At 46.0% G+C, this 24134-nt stretch overlaps 1 protein-coding gene across 6 annotated transcripts in view; it reads right to left on the bottom strand.

Annotated features, from left to right (window-relative positions):
- Osbpl9 (oxysterol binding protein like 9) overlaps positions 1-24134 on the bottom strand; it is a 121125-nt gene that overhangs the window by 48967 nt on the left and 48024 nt on the right. For 5 of the 6 annotated variants that reach the window (XM_055628790.1, XM_055628788.1, XM_055628791.1 and 2 more), the window contains exon 4: positions 14674-14750. In XM_055628790.1, coding sequence (XP_055484765.1) covers positions 14674-14750 — 77 coding nt within the window. Of the gene's footprint in view, positions 1-2893; positions 3004-14673; positions 14751-24134 lie in introns of those variants that run through there. The other variant, XM_055628792.1, reaches the window with a different exon arrangement.

A 24134-nucleotide genomic window follows, 5' to 3' on the forward strand; every position in this document is an offset into this window, starting at 1 on the left:
CGGGGGCCCAAGCCAACCTAACACCCTCGCTCTTTCCCACACACCTCTTCCCCAAACTTCCTCTCCTGGTTCTGTCTTCCTCTCTCACTCCCCCTGAACAGCCTCCTGCTTTTCTCACGGCGAGGCCCAGCAGTCTGCTGGACGTGGTCAGTCTACCATGCTTAGTCTACTGCTTGCTTTCTCTCTCTGCTCTTCCAGATGCCTCTGGCTGTTCTGTTCCGCATATCTACAAGAGAAACCTTCCCCATAGCCACACCGTGAGGCAGCTGTGTTTCTACAACTTACCCATTTGCTAAACACCACAATGTTCTACTAGGACTCAGAAAGCCAAACCCAAGTGTGGCACTTGTGAATGCTATTTCTTGAACTGAAGGAAACTGAAAGGACTTAGAAAAAGTCTCTGAATTTATCATGTTCCCTTTTCTCCCAAAGCAGCTGGAGAAACTAGAATTCCTTTACTCACAGCTAGCCTTAAGAACCAAAGTTCTCCCACAACACACAGAAAATACTGTTTTCAACTTTTTCCCCGAATTCTCTCATCAGGCCAGGGTATGGCAGCATGTGCCTGTAATCCCAGCATTTGGGAGGCAAAGACAAGGAAATCATGAACCCAAGACAAGCCACAAGCCTGGGCTATGTGGTGAGATTGACTCAAAATGACCCTTGCCAGCCAGTGAGTCATAAAACTTCCATTTTGGAAGGAGTCCTGGCCCATCACCCAGAAGGAATGCTCCACTGACCATGAAGACTCCAGACAAGCTTCTCCTTGGGCCTACTGCATTACATCTTTACCCAATCACACTCTACACAGCTATCCACGTGTCATCCAGCTTACAGAAACGTGACAGTTTTTCCTGGGTCTGTAGGTATTCATTGTGAGGACCCTCTGTCATATAAAACTTTGATTAGATACATCTGTTAAGAATCTCTCGTGCTAACCTGTCTTGTTTATACAGTGACCCTTATGGCTAAGGAAACCTAAGGATAGCATCCTTCCTGGGCACACACGCCATTAGTGACAAAGGAGCTAATACAAAGATAAGTACAAACCTTTATTTCTAGCAAATTACAACCTAGCAAGAATCAGGTGTGTGAACAAAAAAAAATCTACAATTTAGCAACAGCTGTAAGAGATATGCACAAATTCTGTAACAGCAGCAAGAAAAAGGTAATAGGTGCTATGCACTAGGGGGCTACCCAAAGCTTCACCACCTGAAATGTGGACAGTGATCTAAGCAAAAGGGAAAGAAGAACAAAACAGAAAGAACTCTGAGAGGCTAGCCTTGCTCTACTGAGAAGCCGCTCACACAGAATACTTTTGAGTTAAGCACCTACACACCAGGCTGTAGCCGACTGTGAGACGAGTTAGCACCCACCATTAGAGGTATGCCGGGAACTAAACTTGGAAAGGCACCCAAAACAGAACCGTGGCAGCGGCTCAGCCAGTGTGTGTTTGCATGAAGAGGACGGGTGGGGCTTGCCTCTCAGACACTCAGAGTTCCCAAAAGTCCAACTAAGAGATGGTAAAGGATGCGAAGGACTACCAAACAAGAAAAAGTGTCAAATCCAAGAAATACTACTAAAGCCAACACAACTTTAGACATGGGGAGTGAGGGAAAACAGCTTTAAATGGCTGTGTGGTAGACTTTGTTAAAATATTTAAAGAGGAAAACTAGCTTGGAGAGTAGCAGAAACTGTTTAAATCTTTGAGAAAAACTAGAACTGATTTCCTGCTAAGTACACTACAGTGACCATAAAACCTTTCCTTGTAGTATACGACTTACTACAAGCATTTCATGACAGAACCTGACACACCTGGTACCCGGAGGCCATCGTATATTTCAGTATAAATGCATGGGTATGGCTTACAAGGTAAGGTAGTCATAATCACTACCTTTCTAAATCAAGAGTGCAAAACACGGGCGTGGTTACACATGTGTAACCCCACAGGAAGATCAAGAGTTCAAGCACAGAACCCTGTTTCATGAAGTGCACACCGCACGACTGACCACTGACCTTCCCGTGGACAGCGCGCTCACGGTGAGCTCACGGGGAACTGGACTGCCTGTCGTCTTCAACATGAATGTGCTCAGTACATTTCCTAGCCTCTACGTACCAGAACACGCTGTTTATACTCACACTGAAATTCTCTTTCTAGTGACGTAGCGTGCCCTGGAGTATGTAAAACAATGTGGACTTTAAGAAACCTCTTGTAAAGAGGCACCAAAAATAAAGGTTTAAAAAACTCCCCCAGGTACAAGTGAAGGCCAGGAGACGTTAGCACTTGCTCCAGCATGGGCGGTGTTCTGACAGTTCCGGCTTTAAAGTCGCTCCCCAGACTTTCAAACCGCCAACCCCCACTCCAGGGCCATTCCCAGCCTTCCACGGAGAAACCTGGAAATCGTTACTGGCTTTCTACCTCGTTAGCGCAGCTAAAAAGTAAACCGACTTCATCAGGCAACACCAGGTCTTCAAATTAGGAAACGTTTTAAGCTAACTCTCAGTCCTCCGCGCTGAGGGCCGGCAGGGGCCTTCCTGCTCCAGCCATCTCGGGCAACTTAAAACCGGCCCCTCGGCGGGCCCCGTAAGACTACCCTCGAGTTTCCGAAACACCTGCAGCCGCTTCTTGGAAACCAACCCCTCGCTCCCCACCCGTCCGCCACAGCAGCATCCATAATTAACACACGAGTACAGGGCCAAGCCCGGGCACCCGCCTACACATCCCGAATTCTACTGGGCCCGCCAGTGCCTGGGGTGCGCGGCGGAGGCCGGGCTCTCGGCGGAGCGGGCGGGGAGGAGGCACGGGGAGGCCGCCTTCCGAAGCTCGCCGAGTCCCACCCGGCTCCCGAGGCGGCCGGCGGCGCCCCTCGCCCGGGGGCCCAGCTCTACTCACGGCGCCCGCGGCCAGCAGGAGAGCCATTCGCCGCGGCCGGCCGCCGTGCCAGGGGAGGGCCTTCCCGCCCGGATGCCCTGGGCGCGGGCGCCGCGGCCCAGCAGCCGCCGGGCCCGCCTCCCCCCGCGCCGCGGCCCGGGCGCCGCCCATTGGCCGGCCCTGGCAAAGAGGCGGCCGCCGATTGGCCGCGGGCACCTGCGGAGGTGAGCGCCGGGCGAGGGGCGGTGAGCGGCCCGGCAGCCCCGGCCGCCTCCGCCCTCACCTGCGCCCGCGGCCTCCAGCCCACCCTCCCGGGCGCAGAGGCTCCATCGTGACCCCGGGAAGCCGGTGTCGGGAAGGCGCGGGGGAGGCGCACGGCAGCCTGCCGGTGAAGCAGAGCCTGGTGTCTGTGTGGCTCGTCGGGGACGCGTCCGTGGGCTTGCTGTTTTGACAGCACCGTAAGGAGTGTGGGCTGCCTGTGAACGCCAAGAATCCACGCGGCGTAACTGTGAAGCTCCGGCTCCGAGGCCCTGGGCGGAGGCCCAGACAGCTAATCGTTCTGGAGAGCGGTCTTCCTTTTCTGTTGTTTTCCTAGGTATCTCGAACTCCTCGAAGCATCCGATTATTTGCTGTAGTTTGTGGCTCACAGAGTTCAAGAAATACTCAAACCACAGTGCTGTGCTCACTGCTTACGGCAATGTCAGTTGGCGTAAATTCTTTCTAAATGTCCAACACAAAGTTCATTTCTTCTTCCCCTTTTATAAGGACACAATTCTCCATGTTCTCTTTCCCAGTAAATGAAACCACTATCATCCATTCTAAAATGCAACCCAAAATGCAGCAACCGTTAAGGGCCTCCCCTAGCCCAAATCTATCAACCAAGCTCTGTAATTCTGATATCCTTAATGAGTGGGGTTTTATTTTGATGTTTGTTTTGTTTTCTGAGACAGGATTTCTCTGTAAAGCCCTGGCTGTCCTGGACTCACTCTGTAGACCAGGCTGGCTTTGAACTCAGAGAGATCTGTCTGCCTCTGCCTCCCGAGTGCTGGGATAAAAGGCGTGTGCCACCACACCCAGCTCCTAAATGTGTTTTCAATTTCACCTCTCCTCACAGCCTAAATAATGGCTCCTCGTGGAATAATTTCCTTAATGGAGTCGTCCTGAATCTACCAATTCACTGTCAGCGTAAGAGCTACCGTGCATTTCCATAACATTTCACCACCAAGTAAGGAACTTGCCACAGCTCTGCATGGTACAAACGGGCAGAACCCAATGTTTAACCCTGACCTATACTAAGGTCTCACAGTCTACCTGCATCTTTTAACTTGAACGCCCTTTCTAAGAGCCTTTAATTAGCCACGGACCTTCCCACTCCAGAACCTTGTGACAAATGCTACTCCTTTCACACTATCTTTTTGACTCTTCCTCTACAAATAATGTAAATTCTTCTATTTTCGGTCATCATTAGTCCATGAAACTAATTTGTGGAGTTTACCACAGCTATAATTTTACAATATTGTGTTATTTAGTAAGGTTGGTTTGGTTCTGGTCTTTCAAGACAAGGTTTCTCAGTGTTAGCCCTGGCTGTCCTGGAACTTGCTCTGTAGACCAGGCTGCCCTTAAACTTATAGAGATCTGCCTGCCTCTGCCTCCTGAGTGCTGGGATTAAAGGTGTGTGCCACCAGCGCCTGGCAACTGTTGAGTCTCAATTCATATGTGATGAAATGGGTCTATAGTGGCTGGCTGAAAGTAGCCCCACGTCTGTGAATACTTGGTCTGCAGTTTGAACTGTCTGGGAAGGATTTGGAGGCGTGGCCTTGTTGGGAATATAACGCAGCAGTTGTGTGCTTCCCTGTGCGGCCCTGGCTTTAATCCTCAGTAATAAAGACAAATGACCTATCAAGTCGTGTTATCACACTTCTCTGCTGCTATGATAAAACACTGACCAAAGAACAAGCTAGGGTGGAAAGGGTTGGTTTCAGTTTACAGGTTACAGGCCTGTAAGCAAAAGGGGGGCCTGGGAACTACAGGCAGGAACTTGAAGCAGAAACCCACAGACAAGCCTGCTTACTGCTTGCTTCCAGGCGTGCTTTATTGCACAGTGTCCGAGGGCAGTGCCACCCATGGCGGGCAGCCACCCCCATCCATTAGCAGTCCAGAAAATGCCCCCACAGAGCTGCCTGTAAGCAAGCTGATGAAGGCAATCTCTCGAGATGCTCTTTTCTAGGTGACTACTGCTTATTTCAAGTTGCTTTAAAAAAAATCTAACCACATATGCAGAGACCAAGAGGAAACTTAAGTTCATTTTCCTGAATATAAGAAGCCTATACCAAAAGACTGCACGATTCTACAAATACTACATATAAAATTTTGGGGAAAGGCAGAACTCTGGAGACTATAAAAATACCAGGGTTCGAAGTAAGAAGGATAAACAGGTAGAATGTCAAACATTAAAAAAAATGTACATGAGCTGGACACGGTGGTGCACACCTCTATTCCCAGTACTTGGGAGGCAGAGACAGGTGGATCTCCGTGAGTTCAAGGCCAGCCTGGTCTACAAGTGACCAGGACAGCCAAGGTTACACAGAAACCCTGTCTTGAAAAACAAAAACAACAAAAAAAGTACATGTATGGGACTGTGTCTGCAAATGGGCATGTGTATCACATGCTAGCCTAGTGCCCCCTGGGCCAGAAGAGGACGTCAGAGCCTCTGGAACTAGACCTTTTGACAGTTATGGGCGGCCACGTGAGTGCTCTGGGAGAGCACCCAGTGTTCTTAACTGCTGAGTCGGAACATTTTTACAGAAGGAAAATGCCTGGGTATGATCCTGCAAGGTTAAATAGTACAAATTTGTCCACATTCCTAGGCAGCACGGAGAATAAATTGGCAGCCACCACAAGCACAGCACTTAGGAGTCAGAGGCAAGAAGATCATCAGTGGTGAAATCGTGAGCTGAAGGCCAACCTGAGCTACATGAGGCCCCACCTCACAAAACCTCAACAAAACAATTAGGTAATGTGTCACTACCTCAGTGGTAACAGACACCCCTCCACCCAGGAGGAAGCACTGAGAAGAGGCCACGAATGTGATAAACAAAATCGCTGAGCCTTCTGAGTTGGGGGGATCTGAACCTAAAACTACTCTAAATTATGTGGTGCTTTGTGGTGTTTTAAGCCAATTTGGTCTCTGGGCGTTGACCCTGCAACAAAGGCCACGTGACTTGAGCAAAAATCACTCAACTCAGCTTGCAGAAGTGATCTATGCAGCCTCAATATTTTCACCTGTGGGTCCTCAGAAATTTCAAAACTGAGGTCAGCCAGTGAGCTCCCAGGTAGGAACACGGGCCGGACGGAGCAGGTACATCACTTGGCCCGTAGGAGAAGCAATACTACCCTCCCATCAAAGCTGCCAGTCTCAGCAGGAGACACTGCAGCTAACACAGAAATGTTAGAATCAGCAGCCTCTCCACAGGCCCACGGCGCCTATGATATTGCACAGCCTTGCTCAGCACTGTACCCTCAGCCTCTCCTCCCCAGGGACACTGGGAGCTTGAAGGTGTCTGCTGGGAGAGGAGACGCCAGGCACTGTAGCAGCCTCAGTAAAGCGTGGGGGCGGGGTGGGAAGAGCCAGTCCAGGGCACACAGCAGGAAAGGCAGAGGGCAGGAAACTACGGCGATCTTTAGTTACCTTATTATTAAACTATTAAAAACTGAATAATTTCTAACATTACACTTCACGTAAATCTTGCCTCATTTTAAGGTTCTGCATTGGTCACTTTATTCTGAAAGAACTCCTAGATTTCATTTTTTAAATCTACATTACTAAACTTAGTAAGAAATATCTAGCTCTTTGCCACAAGGTAAAAAAAATTGCTTTCTATTATTTAACTCTCAATTTTAAAATACCTAACTCAATTTTAAAGTTTCATCCCTGTGATTTATAACTATGTCAGGGTTAGTGAGGTAACAAATGAAAATGTGTTTGAAACAGTATAGGGGAAACTACAATATTTTATCTATTTTTACAGAGTTTAAACTTTTAAGCCATGTGTCATTCATGTCTTCGTCGTATTTTAAATATTTACTTATTAGTGTGTTAGATGACATCAGATGACAACTCTGGAGTCGGTTCTCTTCCTCTGCATTTACACAGTTTCTGGGGACCAACCTCAGGTTATCAGGCTTTCCTGCCTTGCTGGGCCTCTGGATTTTGGAGATCTAATTCCCACCACGGCTCTTATTCTCTTCTTTACACTAGACTGACTCCACGTACCCAAGGACCACAGGAAGTTCTCTTCATCTATTCTCTCAGTGACTATTTTAATACATGAAAGTGTTGAGACTGTACTCAATACATAACTTCTCTATATTCCGTGTTGAACAAGCGCCACTTAAAAATTAGCACCATTTTTAAACAAATTTTAACATCATTTTATAAAGGGAAGGCAGAAAGGTTTCCATTAAAACACACAGTGAAAGTCGATTTCTGGCAGTTAAAGGAATAACCTTTAGCTATCTGTGAAAATAGGCCATCTGTTCCTACTGGCTTCCCAGAGTTCAGAATAGACACCCTACAAGTAGATCAAGAGAATTCATCAGGAAAATAAACCCTCAAGAATCCTAAGTTCTAGTCCAGGAGCCGGGAATTCCCCTAGAAAGAGGAGTGGTCCTGCTGAGAGTGCTCATGGGAGTCAGGAGGCCAAGCATGCGGCTCTCGTGCGCACTGCTGTGCCAGTGGAGAAGGCCGCGCACTTGGACTGCAGGCATCTCCTTTGGAGGACAAACGAGAGAGGGCCTGAGGGAGAAAAGTAAAACGCGCCCATCTTTCTATGTAATGCTAAAAAAGCCTAATAAGGCCAAGGGAAGTGATAGAGCTGAGTGAACGTCTCTGGACTATGGACTCAAAAAGTACTTGGTGTCGCAGTTCAACACTCAAGGAAAGTCCTCCAAACATTCCTGCACGCGGCGGCATGGCGACATGGCCTGTAGCCCTGTGTGTGGTGGTAGAGGAGGGTGAGTCAGCCAGGCAGGCCGAGTGAGCCTGGGGGCTGGGGTCAGCGGGTGAAGCTATTTGACACGGAGCCTGGCAACCTGAGTGTGACCCCCAAAACCCACACAGGAGAACTGACTTCCACAAGTGTCTTCTGGCCTACACACACCACACACAGAGGCACAAATGGTATTGGTACACGGGCACCCCAGTTACTAAAGAAAGATTCCTATAATCTTACGTAGACACAGAAGTCATTCTACTTAACAAGGGGTAAAAATCAAATGCCAAGACTGCTTTCTCAGCCGGTCTCCTCAACGCGCCCAGACACCGGGTCTGTGTTTATCTGTAACAAGCCTGGCAGCTGTGCCGTGATCATACTTTGGCTCCTCATCTTAAAAAGGCTTCACATGGACTCCACTGCTTTCCAGCCTTGACAGTGATTGCTACCACACTGTATGCTGATATTTTACTCATAGATTAAATGGTACTCTGGGTTTAAGCTACCAAGCCTTCCTTAGTCACTCGGCCTGTTTCTTATAAAAGCTGTTCTCTTCTTCCTGTTGCTGTGACAAAATACCCTGAAAAAAAGCAACTTAGGTGGAAAAGGGGTTTATTTCAGCTTATATTTCCAGGCTACAGTCGCTGGTTATGGGTATGTCAAAGCAGGAACTTCAAGCATCTGGTCCTATCACATCCACAGTCAAGAGCAGAGAGACAAGCACACGCCTGCTCACTGGCTTGCTTTCCTGTCCTCAGCCTCATTTTCTCAAATCATATAAGGTTTAAATCTAAGACATTTTGCTTTATACTTGTTATATTAAATAATATTACACCATAAAACTCATATACTACCCTTTGAGGCCTGCAGAATTTTTTTCTAACATTTGAGTGCAAACTTACTCAAGTTTGTAAAACTGCTTTTTCTACCTGTACAGCAACCAGGTAAGCTGCTCACAAGCCAAGAAGAAGGAGTTAAGGGTTTAGTGGCCCTCTGGCTCTTTACAAGGAGCTTCCCAACTTAGCAGGCTATAAAGACATAAAAATGGGCAGTGAGTCACGAAACAAAACACAAAGACCTAAATGTGGCAAGAGAATCTGTAGAAGTTGACAGCAGTGGGAATGAGAGCAGTGTGTGTGTGGAAATGTCAGAAAAAATGAATAAAGGACACTTAAAAACATTTGTAAAAAAGATGAAAAATTAGGAGAGAGGCTAGGAAAAAGGAAGGAAAACAAGAGAGAAGAGCCCACAGGTTAACATGGAAGAACTGTAGGACATTCAGCTTCACAGATTTAAAAGGTCAGAGAACAATACAGAAAAAGAATGAGAATAAAGATGAAGAAAGGTTTAGATGAAATGCAGGCTCCACAGGTTAGAGACACTGATTTACCATGACACAGCTGCCTGCTGAGGTTTTATAGCTTTGTTAAAGATGGAGAAACTCAGAGGAAAGCCTGGTGTGGTGGCGCACACCTTTAACCCCAGCATTTAGGAGGCAGAGGGTGTGAGATTTGAGAGTCCTGGAATTCCCTATACAGACCAGACTGGTCTCAAATTTACCGAGGTCCAGGTGCCTTCTGTACTATTCCTGCTCCTTTGTGGGTATCAGCAAGTTTTAATGGGAGTAGTCTGGAGATGGGAAGTACAACTGAAAATCCCTGACCGTTTAAAGAAAGAGGAGAGAGAAAGAAAGAAAGAGAGAGAAAGAGAGAGAGAGAGAAAGAAGAAAGAGAAAGGAAGAAAGAAAGAAAGAAAGAAAGAAAGAAAGAAAGAAAGAGAGAGAGAGAGAGAGAGAGACTGAGGTCGAACAGCACTAAGTGTCAGCACAGACTTCCCCTCGGGTAAACAGGCAGAGCGGCCCCAGGTGTGGTCTACCTCGCTCTACCGCATGCATGAGCACCGCTTCTCAGTGCTGGCTCTGCACGGGTATGCGCACACTGTCAGTGAAGAGGGCTTTCTCTCCAATGCCATTGCTTCATAATCTTAAGAGGGGCTGCTCCTAGCAAAAACAAGCGTTCAAGTGTTCACTGCTGGGATTACACAGCAGAGCGTCCTAGGCTAAGGAAGAGATTCCCACTTACTGTAATGACAGCGAGAGAACTGAAGGCTACAGCACACCGTGATGGGCTTTGGACAGCTGAAAGAATTTAACAGGAGATGGGGGGGGTAGGAAAGCAGAGCATGGAACTATGAAGACGCACACGAAGAGTCAGTGCAGACAGAACGGAAAGCAGGAAGGTAAACTGCAGTCAAACCAAGGAACCCCAACTCACCTATTCAGAAATCCACTTTCTCCTGCAAGAAAATGCAACCCTCTATGGCAGGGTCCTCAAGCCTCCTAGGCTGTGACCCTGTAATACAGTTCCTCATGTCACAGGGACCCCAACCACAAAATAACTTCATTGCTATTTCATACTGTAATTCTGCTACGGTTATGAATTATAGTGTAAATATCTGTGTTTCTGGTGATCTTAGGTGACCCCTGTGAAAGGGTCAACCCCTGAACCACTGTTTTATACAGGTTTTTTCTCGCTTATTAATGCCACAGGATCATTAATGATGGCTGTTTATTTAAAGGATGAAAAATGATATAAATTAATGGATACTGCTTGGGATAGGACAGGAAATAGAGCTGCCAAGACATCGTGAAAGCCTACCCCAAGTGTGACAGACACCCAGGGAAGGGTGGGTTGCAAGTGATTTGTGTGTGAGAAGACTGGGCATGGAGACACAGCTTTCACACCCCACCACTCAGAGAGCAGCAGCAGAGGCGTGAGAGGCTTAATGATGAGGGCTTGAGAAAGTGGTGGCGGCTCAGTCTAGTCATGCTGAGGGAATTTCAGGGCGGCCAATCCCGAAGGCAGAAAACTGGAAGCTTTACAGGAGCGATGAGTCGTCTACGGAGAGTTTAGCTGAATTTATGAAAATGGCAGAGGCAGCTACAGAGTAAAGAAAGGAGATCACAGGCTCAAAGAAATCAAGGTTACTGATCCTTGAAAAGGGGAGAATACTTTTCCTATGAAATACGTAAAACAGAAAAAGGTAAGTCTGTAGGACTGTTGAAGACGAGAAAAACCTTTCTACATGAAGAGGAAAACAGTTATTTTGTAGGGGAGAGGGTCAGTTGGTGTTTTTGAGACAGGGTCTCTCTGTGTAATCCTGACTAGACTGGAATTCACCAGGCTGGCCTCAAATTCCTTGAGATCAATTTGCCTCTGCCTCCCAAGTGCTGGGATTAAAGGCGTGTGACACATCAGGCTGAGATCAGGTTTTAATTAGATACTAAGCCTGATGAAAAGATTTTATTGTGGGAGATTCAACTGGAAATCATCAAGAGTTCATTAAAACCACTGGACCGAGACTTGTCTGGCAAGCATGGGTCCCGGGTTTGAGCCTTGGCACCCCATCAACCAGGCATTGTGATCAAGCCTGTAATCTCAGCACTGGAAGGTGGAGGCAGGAGGGTCAAGTCCTAAGTCACGCTCAGCTGCACAGTGAGTTCAAGGCCAGCCTGGGCTCAAAGAAAGGACTTTTAAATAGTGACGAAGATTCCATTAGAGATGGAACACAATTAAAACTGGGATGGGAACAGCCACCTCACCTTTGTGGCTCTTATAACAGGCACTAACAGCCACAGACAGCAGCAGGCTCGGGAACGAGAACAGAACAATACACAATACAACCTGTCCACTGACAAGACATCCTGAAGGTGTTGGCAAAAGCAACGTTAAAAAAGCAGGCCACAGGCTCTACACCAGGAAATAAGGTCATCAAACCTGGAAAGACACTAAAATGGCAGGAAAGGCGGCTATGTAAAGCTCAGACCAGCGTGAGGTTTGGGGGTAGTAAGGGGATGATGTTAAGAAAACATTCTTTGGGGGCTGGAGAGATGGCTCAGTGGTTAGGAGCACTGTCTGCTCTCCCAGACGTCCTGAGTTCAATTCCCGGCAGCCACACGGTGGCTCACAACCATGTGTAATGGGATTTGATTCCCTTTTCTGCAATACATGAAGGTAGAACATACATATAAATAAGTGAATCTTAAACAACAACAACAACAAAACCCACTCTTTGACATCTGAGGTGAGGCTAGAGCAATGCTGAAAGCAGAAAGAGACCAACAGGAGAGGGGGATCCTGCAGGTGCGATGAGGAACAAGTGCCGCACAAGCTTCTCTAGCTCTGTCGCGACAAGAACATGTAACTAGTAGAACTTAGGTAACTACAGGAAACTGATGAAAGGGAAGAAGCAGCAGAGGAGAAGAGAGCAATCCAGACTCCAAGGAACAGGCTGCTGAGTCCACTCCTCGGCCTTCAAAGAGCCTGTCTCACGATGCCTGACAGGATACATACATATCTATGTCTCGAGTACTCCAGAAGTAACAGTAGGAAAGGATGTCTCCCCCCATGAGTCTCTCCAGCAGTCTCTTCACATCGCTGGTATTTGTTGGCCACTGATGGACTACCACACTCCAGAGGAGAAGGAACTGCAGCTGACATGTGTGTAGCTGTGCCAACAGCAAGGTATAATCTCAGTTCACACCAGGACCGGGAAATCGGCCAGATACATCAGTGTTAATGATTGAAGGTGAAGGCAGAGCACTGGGCTACAGTCCAGACACTCTTTACCACACGCCCTGCCATGCGAAGATAGCACTGCCCACGCAAAAGCACACTCAGCGTCATCTTTCCAAATGTCCTGTCCTCTCTATTTACAGCTTAGAAAACACAAAGAACGTTCATATTACACATATTCATAAAACGCCAAAGCTATCAAAGTCTAAAACAGCTCAAAGGTTCTTTCCTTTCTGCTGTTTTCAAACCACGTAAGCTCCTTCTTACCACACTCTAAATCTGATTCTAAAATTGGATCAAAGTTGGTGCTGACTGTAAGCAGTTCTAGTAATGAAAGTTCTGTGGGCTTTTAAGATACAGAAGATACAGGACTCAGGGAACAGGAGGATCATGAGTTCCAGGCCACCATGGGCTGGTAAAGATCCTGCACCACCAGCCCACCAAAAATATTTTTGAACTGTGCCATGATTATGGTTGCACAAGAAGGTCATGGGGTTTGGAGGATGTGGGCCTGTCCTTGTATGCTCACCAAAGAGGTCAGTTCTGAACTAAGCTGTGAAAGTGAGCAAATGGCATTAAAGAGAGAGAGGGTGGGGGAGAGGAGGGTAGATGAAGAGAGAGAGAGGGAAGGAGACAGGGAGGAAGAGAGGGAAGGAGAGAGAGAGAGAATCATCCATAGGACTGCAAAGGCCAGGAAGCTTTAAAATGTGTTAAGGAAAACAAGCAAGTAAAGCACATGATAGATTTACATGCGTCCTTTTGCAGAGGTATCTAAGGGCAGGCTGCAGACACACCAGAGACCTGAAAGTCAGTTTAGCCAGTCAAGGATGAAATCTTATCTATCTCACTCAATGCAGTTAAATGTAAAACAAATATCTTCTAATTGGACCACAAGTCTGCCCAAAATATGCTATTTTCTTTTTGGCCTACCTAAACTAAAAAGAAACCAAGAGAAGTCATGAAAAGGTTTTTAAAAGGATACCTCAGAGTAATTCACAAACCCCTTCAACTTCATATTCATCGTTTCCACCCCTCAATAACCACATCATTAAATGCTGTTTTCTCTGCTTGGACTCTTAAATGACGGGAGATCAGTGTGCTGTAAGACCTGAGATGAACCTTACCAAATCAAGGCAACTTCTGGTGTAAGATAAAATAAAAAGGGGTCACAAAACACCAGTTTCCTACAATCCAAGACTAAAAATAAAACAAAATCCTCCATCTGCCACCAATGTAAGCTCTTTAGAGGCTACGCAAAAGCAAGCATTTTCTCTCTGCTAGAAGAGGCATGTGCTGCTTGTTACTCACCTTGCTCTGTTTCCTATTCTGAAGCTGCTAGGGCAGGGGTGGGGTAGAGACACCTTCTACCCTATTAGCAATGTGTTTCTGCAAAACATTTCAGTTCCAGGCTGGAACATGACTAAGAAATGCTGATTGACTAGGATTAGACACATGACCGCAGCTAAAGTGAAAAGCATTCTATTGATCCTTTCTCTCTTCCTGCCTCTCTCTTTCTTTCCTAGCTTCCTTCCTTCTCTTTCTTTCAACAGGATCATAGACCGTAGCCCAGGCTGCCCTTAAACTCTCAGTGATCCTCCTGACTCAGCCTCCTGAATGCTGTCACCATTCCGCCACTTAGCCACTGCACCTGAAATCTTATTGACCTCTGAATCTAGACTTCTTACAGCCTGAGGCTGAACTGCTGCAGCCAGTCTCAGCACCACAGAGGAAAGAACCAACCTGAAAAAGAAGCCTTCCTCAGAATGAGCAGAATCCACAGAGACGGGCGTCTGAGGCCCCACTAACATTAAGTACAAACTTCCTACCTAGCTCTATTTTTGTTTTTCTTGGCCTGTTTTGTGCTGAATTTACTTTCACCTTTTTCCTAACCAGTATTAACCAGGTGTATGTGGTAATACCAAATTCTATTCACAAGAAAATAAGATAAACTTGTCAGCATTTATCAATTATTATGTCTAGCTTTATAATTTGGTTTTATCAATAGTCCAATATTGATACAAAATATTTAAAAATTAAGCTGGCACATTTTAACAATATTTTACACTCAGAACTGCCTTACACTGTCTTCATTCCTGATTTAAAAAAAAAAAAAATCAGTATTTTCCCCTACAGAAAACAGGAAAAAAAAAATGCCTGTAACTTTGCTATATAACACTAAAAGGCAAGAACCATCAGCTCAGGACAAAAAGCTCCCTGTGTCACATCAGCCTCTCACCTGGAGCTGGAGAGTGTGCCGCAGAATGGTCTCCTCTAAGGCGTGGATCCACTTCTCTCGTTCATCTGCATCTCGAGCTGGAACAAGAGGGTAGAGGTCGTGTGTCATCTTTACAGACTCGTCTTAAACATCTGACTCCTTATGCAGATACAATAGCTAGCAGTATTACAAACCACTCACAATTTTAACAAAATGAATAACTGTGTTAATACCAGGTTACTTATGTCTCAGACCAACATTCTCTTGGTCAGCAACCAAAAAAGCTGGACTGATTATTTTTTAATTGCATCATTAACAGACAAGCGGGATTTTTAATGTGGTGCATATACACAGTGGAATACCATTCAGCCTTTAACAAAAACAAAACCTTATCTGTGGCACCACAGATGGAATGAGTGGAATAAGCCAGGCACAGACACACAGGCACCATACAACCGCGCGCGTGTATTGGCCTAACACAGCGGAACTCACAGAGGTTGACTGTAGGACACGGGTATGAGAGGGTGAGCAGGGAGGACGGAAAGGGTGGATTAGGAGGTGCTAAGTTACATGAGCCAGAAGCTAGCAGCCCTAGTAAGCGTCACGCTGTTGGGTGACAGTCGATACCAACAGCTAAAAGGAAGGGCGCTGAAAGTTTTTTACCATCAAGAGGTGATTATGTTTGCAGAAATAGGTGTACCTGGCCGGATTTAAAATAACACAGTGTGCCGGGCAGTGGTGGCGCTCGAGAGGCAGAGGCAGACAAGTATCTGTGAGTTTGAGGCCAGCCTGGTCTACAGAGTGGGACAGCTAGGGACACAGAAACACCCTGCCTCAATTAATTAACACACTATATGCATCAAGGCGTAACATCAGCCACCTGCAGAATCTCAGGATTTTGTGTATCAGCTAACATATAACTTAACCTACATAAACTTAAAGAAAACAGGTTGAAGTCACCATAAACCAAGGTAGTAAAGAATTACTGGTCACCGTCTCGTAAAGAGCAAGCATCTGGGGGAGAGGCCTGGTATTTGGGGATGCTCTCTGCCTGGCAGTGTCATGAATTCCTACAGAGGAGTTGTGTGCTAGATGACACACTTAAGCTCTGTCAGCGTGCCAAGGGCGGGACTCTATTTTCTGGTCAATTTTGAGACTGAACCTAAAAATCTTAAGAAATATTGAAGACTGGGGGCCCAATAGCACAGTGGTCCTCAGCCTGTGGGTTGTGACCCTTTGAGGGTTGAATGACTCACAGGGGTTACCTGAGACCATCGAAGGACAGACGTTTATATTCCGATTCATAACAGCAGCAAAAGTACAGTTCTGAAGCAGCAATGGAATAATGTTATGGTTGGGGTCTCCACAGCATCACCCGTACTAAAGGTCACAGCATTAGGAAGGCTGAGAACCACTGCATTGGCAGAAGCGACTCTGGCTAAGTAGGGGATGTCTTGATTGGGATCCCCAAACAGCTTCACTGTGGAACGAAGGATAAGTCTGGCTTAACACAACTGCTTGGTCATGTGCAGTCCAGGAAGATCTTGGTACCTGAACTGGACCAAAAAGCCCCAAATTATTAGTGACTGGAAACTGGCTAACAAAGCCAGTGATACCTCTCCTCTACAGAATGACAACCTCAGCTTGGTTGCCGACTGTCTGTCTGTCTGTCCGTCTGTCTGTGCTGGGATTAAGGGTTTGCACCACCATCACCCAGCACTGACTTGTGTTTCTATAAACAATTTTCAAATCTAGTCCTGCACACAAGCAACACAATCAAATGCACATACATGGAGGAGATTCTGCAGATGAAGCCGCACATAACTGAACACCAGGACCAAGAGGGACCCCAGATTATTTTATAAGTAGCCAAGCGATATGTTTTATTTTTATTCTTACTTTATCGTACATGATGTGTGGGCAGCTGCATGGAGGTCAGAGGAAAATTTTGTAGAGTCAGTTCTCTCTACCATTTCCTGTGCTTTTAAGGATTAAATTCAGGCCATCCGTGTGGCTCCTCATTTTATCTTTCAAATAGCCAAATATGAAGTCTCAAATTACAGTATTTTAAATATATAGAATAATAAAAATTAAGAACTCAATGTATGGGTTTAACAGCAGATTAAACACAGCTAACAAGACAGTTGGAACTAGGAAGGGATGAGAAGAAACAGCAGCAGCAGTAGCAGTCAAGGGATATGGAGTCCTCAGAGTGGGCTGCAGAGTTGAGGCCCAAGTCAGCACGCTGCTCTCCCAGAGGCCAAGCTCTGCTCCCAGTGCCCACATTGGGCAATGCATAACCACATGCAATCCCAACTCCAGAAGTGTGTGCGCCCTCTGCTGGCATGCTCGTACACACACTTTAAAGTACAGATAAAAGGGTTAAAAAAAAAAAAAGGTAAGAAAATGTAATATGCCCATGACTGGAATACCAAGGGAGACAGAGAATAGATGTGAACCCCCACTGAGGGAAGAGAAAAACAGGAATAAAAGCGGGGCATGGGAAAGGAAAAGGGCCATCTCTCCCCTGGATCCTGACTGCATCCCCAGTGGGCTGAGTGTAAGAGTTTTGGCAGCACCTGCGAAAGACACGGTAGCCCCTTTGCTAAAAAAGAAAACCTCATGAACAAGATTATGAAATATGTTTACAGTCAAAACACGACATGACGTCTAGGTAGGCACAGAGGTATGGGTTCCTGAGGAAATCTTACCATGACGATGCGTCATGCTGCCAGTCAAGACGTCTCATCGCCTACGACACGCATCCCTGACCTTTCCTGACCCACACTTTCAGATAATCAGCCCTACAGTGCACCTCAGATACCGATTTACTCGACTTCCTCTCCCATGGATAAACTTCAGTTCACCTCTCTCAAGAAGTCTGTACTTCCTCTTATACGTGTACGGTACCCTCAAAACACACACACACACACACACACACACACACACACACACACACACACACACACTTACACAGAAGCATGCTGCCTGTTTGTAATAAACCCCAGGCTTGCTTCATGCTGACTGACTTCCTGAAATCCTCTCCTGAGACCTGAATCAAGATCTTGACCTCACTTGGTCCCTACCGGACGTCCCCGGGGTCACAGCTGGCGATTCCAGCTTGTACTGCTCACTGGTGGTGACCCTACCTGGCTGAAAATTTTCAAAACTTGATAAAAGACCTTAAGCCACAGATTCCAGGAGCCCTCTGAATCCCAGGCAGGCTTAGTCACTATCAAATCAAATACTTGAGCAAACACTGAAGACATTCTCCATACTCCAGAATAAATGGCTGGATAAACCATTGAGAACTATGTAGAAAAAAAAAATATATATATATATATATATTTTTTTTTAAAGAATGATTTCTTTAGAGAGATTTCCAGACAGTGTTAAATAAGAACGCAAGTTGGAAACTCAGGTCTTGGATTCACTTTGAACCGATTTCTTTGTACAGGTTGGAAAGGTGGCTGTGGTTTCGTCCTCCTACAGTGGGTAACCTGTCAGCACCATTTATTGAGCACCCTGTCATTTTCCAGTGTATGTTTTGACACTTTTGCCTAAAATTAAGTGGCCAATGAGCGGCTCACGAGTAAAGGCATCTGGCATTCCAGCCCAGGGACCTGGTTTAATCCTGGGAGCTCAAGGCAGGAAAGAACCGGTTCCTGCAAACTGTCTTGTGACTGCAGCGAGCATGCTGCGCCACGGTCCATCGCACTCGGGGGAGGGGGTGGGCAGTGGGATGAGCTGCAAGCATGCGTGCACATCCTGTGACGCTCACTGACATTCTCGTGGGATAAAGACATCACTGGGTCAACTGTGAAACTGGAAAGCCAGTACCGATTTCCTTACCTTTCTAGTGCTAATAACTGCATTGCACATAGGTGGGAAATTTTCCATTTGCAGGACAACTTGCACAAGTTTATTTTCTCCTGCCGTGACCGTCCTGGGATCAAAGTCAGGTCACGGCCATCAGGCTTGGTGGCAAGTACCTTTACCACTGAGACATCTCACCAGCCCAAGACTGAGGTTCCTTTAATATAATTTTTAAATTTAAAAACAAACTCTATGCAATAAAACAACATAACCTAAATAAATGGAAACATAATATTCATGAGGAACTCCCATTCTATAATGTTCAATTTTAATCCAATTTCTAGATTAAATAGAATGCTAATTAAAATTCAAAAAGCATTTTTTGAGATTTGCCAACCTGATTCTAAAACGTTTCTAGAAATGCAGAGAATACAGACTAACACAGACCTTTCTAACATGAAAGAAGCCTTGTTGGAGAGTCTATGCCACATATGAAGTCATATGAAGTGGCAGTGAGAGAGCACAGGCAGTTACTTGCCAACCCTCACTGCTAAGCCTGCCCGCTTCCTTCGCCTGCTGTCGTCCGGGCATGCTCACCCTCTCTGAATAACCGCTCCTCCCCACACAACTGCTCCCAGACTTCACTGCTGAAGCTGTCTGCTCCCACCACCTCTAACCTCCCCTCAATCGCTCAGCTCCCTCCTGGAGGCCTCAGATCTGCTCGCTTGCCTGCCCTATGGTACTTTCCCCTCAAACGCCAATAAAACTGCCCTTGAGTTTCAAAATAAAAAAGAAAAGAGAAAATATGGGGTTAGAGGTGTAGCCCCGTTGATGGTGTTTTCCCAAGAGGCACTAAGTACAATCCCAGCATACAGAGGTGGAGTCAGGAGGATCCAAGTTCAAGGTTACCCTTGGACACTGGAACAAGAGTAAATAAACTGAAACAGATTAGGGCCTGGAAACAGGCGGGTTGTGTGTGTAGACACTTGATCTGAAACAAATGTGCACTAGTATGCAATAAGAAACAACTCTTCAGTAAATGCCACTAGAATAAGTACGAAGAAAAATAAAACCTGATCCTACCTTGTACTGTACAGAAATCAAATCCAAATAATCTGAGTTCCCAGTTTGACAGAAAAAAATAAATGTGAAGTAAAAGAGACTATCTTCATAATTTTGATGTAGAAAAAGAAGGGCTCCTAAGGGAGACACAAAACCCCTAATTATAAGGAAAAATGGCCTAAGCCTACCCCATGGTGTGTGTGTAGGCACGTGTGTAGACGTGAACATAAAGGCTTAAGGTAAGATGATTACAGGCAAATTCTACAGACTGAGCAAGAATTAAAAGAGAAGATGTTTTTAGACATTCAATTTACTTCAAAATGTTCCTTTCTGGCATCCACTGTTCCTCCTCATACATGATGACATCTACTTTACACCCTCTAGGCCAGTGAGCTGCAGTGTCTATGGTTCACAATGAGGGAAATATTTATAACATGCCTGACTAATAAATGCAAGTATATAGACATATGTACATATAAAACCAGAGCATTCGAGGCACAAAACAACACCTGCTTTTACAATGTTACTGGCACCCTTCTCCCTCCCCATCTTCCCCTCTTGTCTCTCTGCCCCAGGACTCACTATATAGCCCTGGATGGCTTGGAGCTCACTCTGTAGAGCAGGCTGGCTTGAAACTGGTGGGAATCCACCTGGCCGCTCCCTCCGCCCCTATGTGCTGAGCTTAAAGGCGTGTAGCACAAAGCCCAGCACACTATCTCTCTCTATTTCACTTTTGAAAGAAAAGATGAGGATGGGAAGGAAGGCTGCAGAGCTGGCGTTAGCAGGCAAACTGCCTGGCTGGGTACACAGCTTCCTGTTCAGAGAGAAACCTTGTCTCCAAAAAATAACATGGAGGATGACAGAGGGAGCCATTCAACGGTTGACTTCCAGCCTACACACACACACTCCTCCCCCGCTATATGAACGATGACTTCCACTTACTCAATGGAATTCAAAGGCTGGTGAGATGGCTCAGAAGGTAAAGGTACCTGCAGCCATCTATCAAGACCCATGTTTAATGTCTAATACACAGTGAAAGGAGAGGACTGACTCCTACAAGCTGTCCCCTGACCACATCCACACACAAATACATAAAATAAGAAAACAGAATCCATAGACTATTAAGCCAACTGTTTGGCACAGGTTACCATGAGCCACTTCAATGTCCCAGAGAACCACTGCATAGCATTATCTTTCACGCTCTGGGGGTGAAGGCCCAGAGGCTGGCTCCTGCCTCCAAACCCCGAAAACCCCGGTCTCAATCTCAGCTTTGCCCTTACTTGCATGGACCTTTCACGTGTTAGTTATGGCCTCCGAGCCTTAGGGGTGTCATTTACAGTGGGGTGACAGCGTCGCCTGTGAAGATGACACAGTAGACCTTGTGGTGGCTATCAGGTTTAAGAGAGTGCACAATATACTTACAGCAGCCCACAGAGTGGGCTAAAATGCCAAGGTATTATTGTTAGACACATGACCTAAAGAAAAGATGTATTTTACTAATCAAACAAACAGCCAGGAAAACAAAAACAAAAACATTAAGGAATAGTTTGTAAATCCTAACCCCCCAGTAAAGCCTGGTTTACGTAATGCAGAGGAAAAACAGTATTTGTCCACTATTACCTGGATTTTTGAGATTTTGAAATCTTTTGTGTGTGTGTGTATACGGGTGTTTTGTTTGTGTATATGTCTGTGCACCACATCTGTGCCTGGTGTCCAAGGAGGCCAGAAAGGTTGCTGGAGTCCTAGAAGCAGAGGTTATGACAACTGAGAGCCACGATCAGGATGCTGGGAGCTGAACCCGGGTCCTCTGCAAGAGCAGCCAGTGCTCACAAGCACTGAGCCATCGTCCCAGCTCCAAATCTTACCTTCTTTATTACAATTGTTATCACAGTTCCTAAACTGAACATGTTTAAATAAGAACCTCAAATGATTGAAAAGACAGCATTTCTCCAAGTATACAAATCAAACACAGAAGACCTGAATACAAAACCCAAACCCCCATACATTACCATTTCTGTTCCTCTACTTCGGAACCTGTTCTGCTAATGTTGTATTTTCTTCTCCTTTAAGACACACGGCTACCATGAACAGATGAATGCCTGCTTGCCAAACAAGTGGGAATTTGGCTGCTTTGCAACTGAAGTAAACAGAAGAACCAACCTCCACAGGAAGGATTCTGACAACTATTGCGAAATAAAAACTTACTCAAAAACCATGTTTACAAGGTTAGCTCCTCAGGCGCTGCCCAAGTGCCTACTGAGTTCCCTAGTGTGTGACATGTGATGTTTGGGACATGATCTCCAGTAACTACCATCTCCTGGAAAAGACAATCACTTGGCTAGTATCACAGGCTAAGCGTGAACTGTCCCCAGAGTTGCATGGGTCTTGACACTCCAGCTGCTGGCACCATTTTGGGAGGCTGTATAAATCTATGTCCAACACACCAGCCACTGTCCTAAGCTGGAGTGACACAAAGCTGAGCAGTTTCTAGCTCTTACCTAGTTAACTAGGGTCACTCAACACATCAGCCCCATTCCCAGATGTTTTCCAGGAAGCACTGAACCCTGGCTGCATCTTATGCTCATGCGCATCTTATGCTCATGCTCATCTTGAGCCCAGCTTCACCCCCTCGGCTGAGAAGCGCCTGAGCCCTGTCAGTGTAAATAACAGAAGCTAAAGGTGCTGAGCACTTAATGGTAGAGAGTTCCGAGATAGTAACCCTCACAGCAAGCACAGGAAATAGCTCTTACCTTTGTTTTCCAGCATAAAGAAACAAAGTTTAGCCTGAACGTGCTAGCACATGCTGGCACCTCAGCACCTGGAAGACTCAAGCAGGAGGATTAAAATTCAACTTGAGCCGGGGGTGGTGTCACACGCCTTTAATCCCAGCACTAGAGAGACAGAGGCCGGCAGATTCTGTGAGTTTAAGGCCAGCCTGGTCTATAGAGTCAGTTCCAGGTCAGCCAGGGACATAGAGAAACCCTGACTCACAAGAAAGAAGAAAAAGAACAGAAGAAGAAAGAGGAAGAGGAGGAGGAATTATCCAACTTCACCCTGGGCATTACACATCAAATCTCTGTCTTAGCAATAATATAAAACCAGAAACAGGAAAGCTGAGTGACTTTTTTCAGTGACAACATCCAGCTGTCAGGATGTCAAGCAGCGCCTGAATTAATCTGTAGGCTTCCGGTAACTATGACTGTTAAATAAATACCCTCTCATCACCTTTTTGCTAGATAAAGCACACCACAAGGGAAGAGAACCTCCTTTTTCAAACTCGGGGCGAGTGTAGGAAGTAGACAGACTGAGCCAGAAACGCTAGCCTGAGAAAGGGTCCAAGCCCCAGCTTCACTGTTTTATTGTGATCTGAGGAGGAGAGTTTTAAATAACTTGGAATCACATCCATGAATTTCATGTCTCACAGACCCACAGTGAAATCAGGGAAGTTAAGAGAAACAACCGCAGTAAGATCCAATTAGGGCAAAAGTACAAACACGATGGGTTTTTAGCTGTTGCTTGTGCTGATGTTGCAAGGGCAGCAGTGATGAAACCACCGGCACATCAGTCACGGCAGGAGGGGGAAGGCAGGCTCAGAATTTGTGTACGGAATAAGTACACGTATGAGCTCTCAAGCACTGGTCCATGTTTATTAAGGAGTCCTAAGGACAAACGGGAGGGGTGCACAAAACACTTCCGTGCATAGTAGCAGTCACCTCAGGGAACTGAAGTCTGCGACCCTGAGCAAGGGTCTGAGTGGTGAACTGCCTGACACTCACAGGCATCATTATTACTAAACGAAAACCAAAACCCTGACAGCCAGGCGCAATGGTGCATGTGTGTAATGGACTTGAGAGGCTGAGAGGCAGGAAAAGCAATACAAGTTCAAAGCCACCCTGGGCTACACAGGGAGACCCTGTCTCAAACAACAAAACCCAAACTGAACAAATTCTCTTATTCACATTTGAGGGGGCAGGTAACTCCCTCAGAATAAGTAAAGAAAGCCTGTATTCCAGGGAGATTTTACAGTTTGCTGCCAATTACAAAATTCAAGCTTTCAAATAAGAATTGAATTTTGGAAAATGTGTATGCTCTTTGCACCATCACCCTGACCAAGTCTGCAAATTCCAAAGTCTTTCCTGCCGAGTTTGGGTTTTCAAATGTGAGTTTTCTACGTCATACAATGAAAGGTGTCAACATCTATGCAGAAATTGCAGAACTAGCTGAAGCAGTTCCCCAAATGATCAGCGCATGATCTTACAAGATGTTTTGCTGGGTAAAGAGCCATTCTACGTGACAAACCCATGACGTTAGCATGATGAGTATCTCCATACGTCAATTTCATTAATCCAGTTCAGACTCCAAATGAAACCAAAGTTTAAGACACTATCACTTGGCTGGAGATGGTGACATATGTCTGTGATCCCAGTGTTGGGGAGGAAGAGGCAGGCGGATCTCTCTGAGTTTGAGGCCAGCCTGATCTACAAAGTGAGTCCAGAGCAGCCAAAGCTACACAGAGAAACCCTGTCTCAAAAAAAAGGAAGGAAGGAAGGAAAGACAGAAGGAAGGAAGGAAGGAAGGAAGGAAGGAAGGAAGGAAGGAAGGAA

Source organism: Psammomys obesus, unplaced genomic scaffold (assembly GCF_907164565.1).
Source record: "Psammomys obesus unplaced genomic scaffold, mPsaObe1.curated_primary_1811, whole genome shotgun sequence".
Lineage (NCBI taxonomy): Eukaryota > Metazoa > Chordata > Mammalia > Rodentia > Muridae > Psammomys > Psammomys obesus.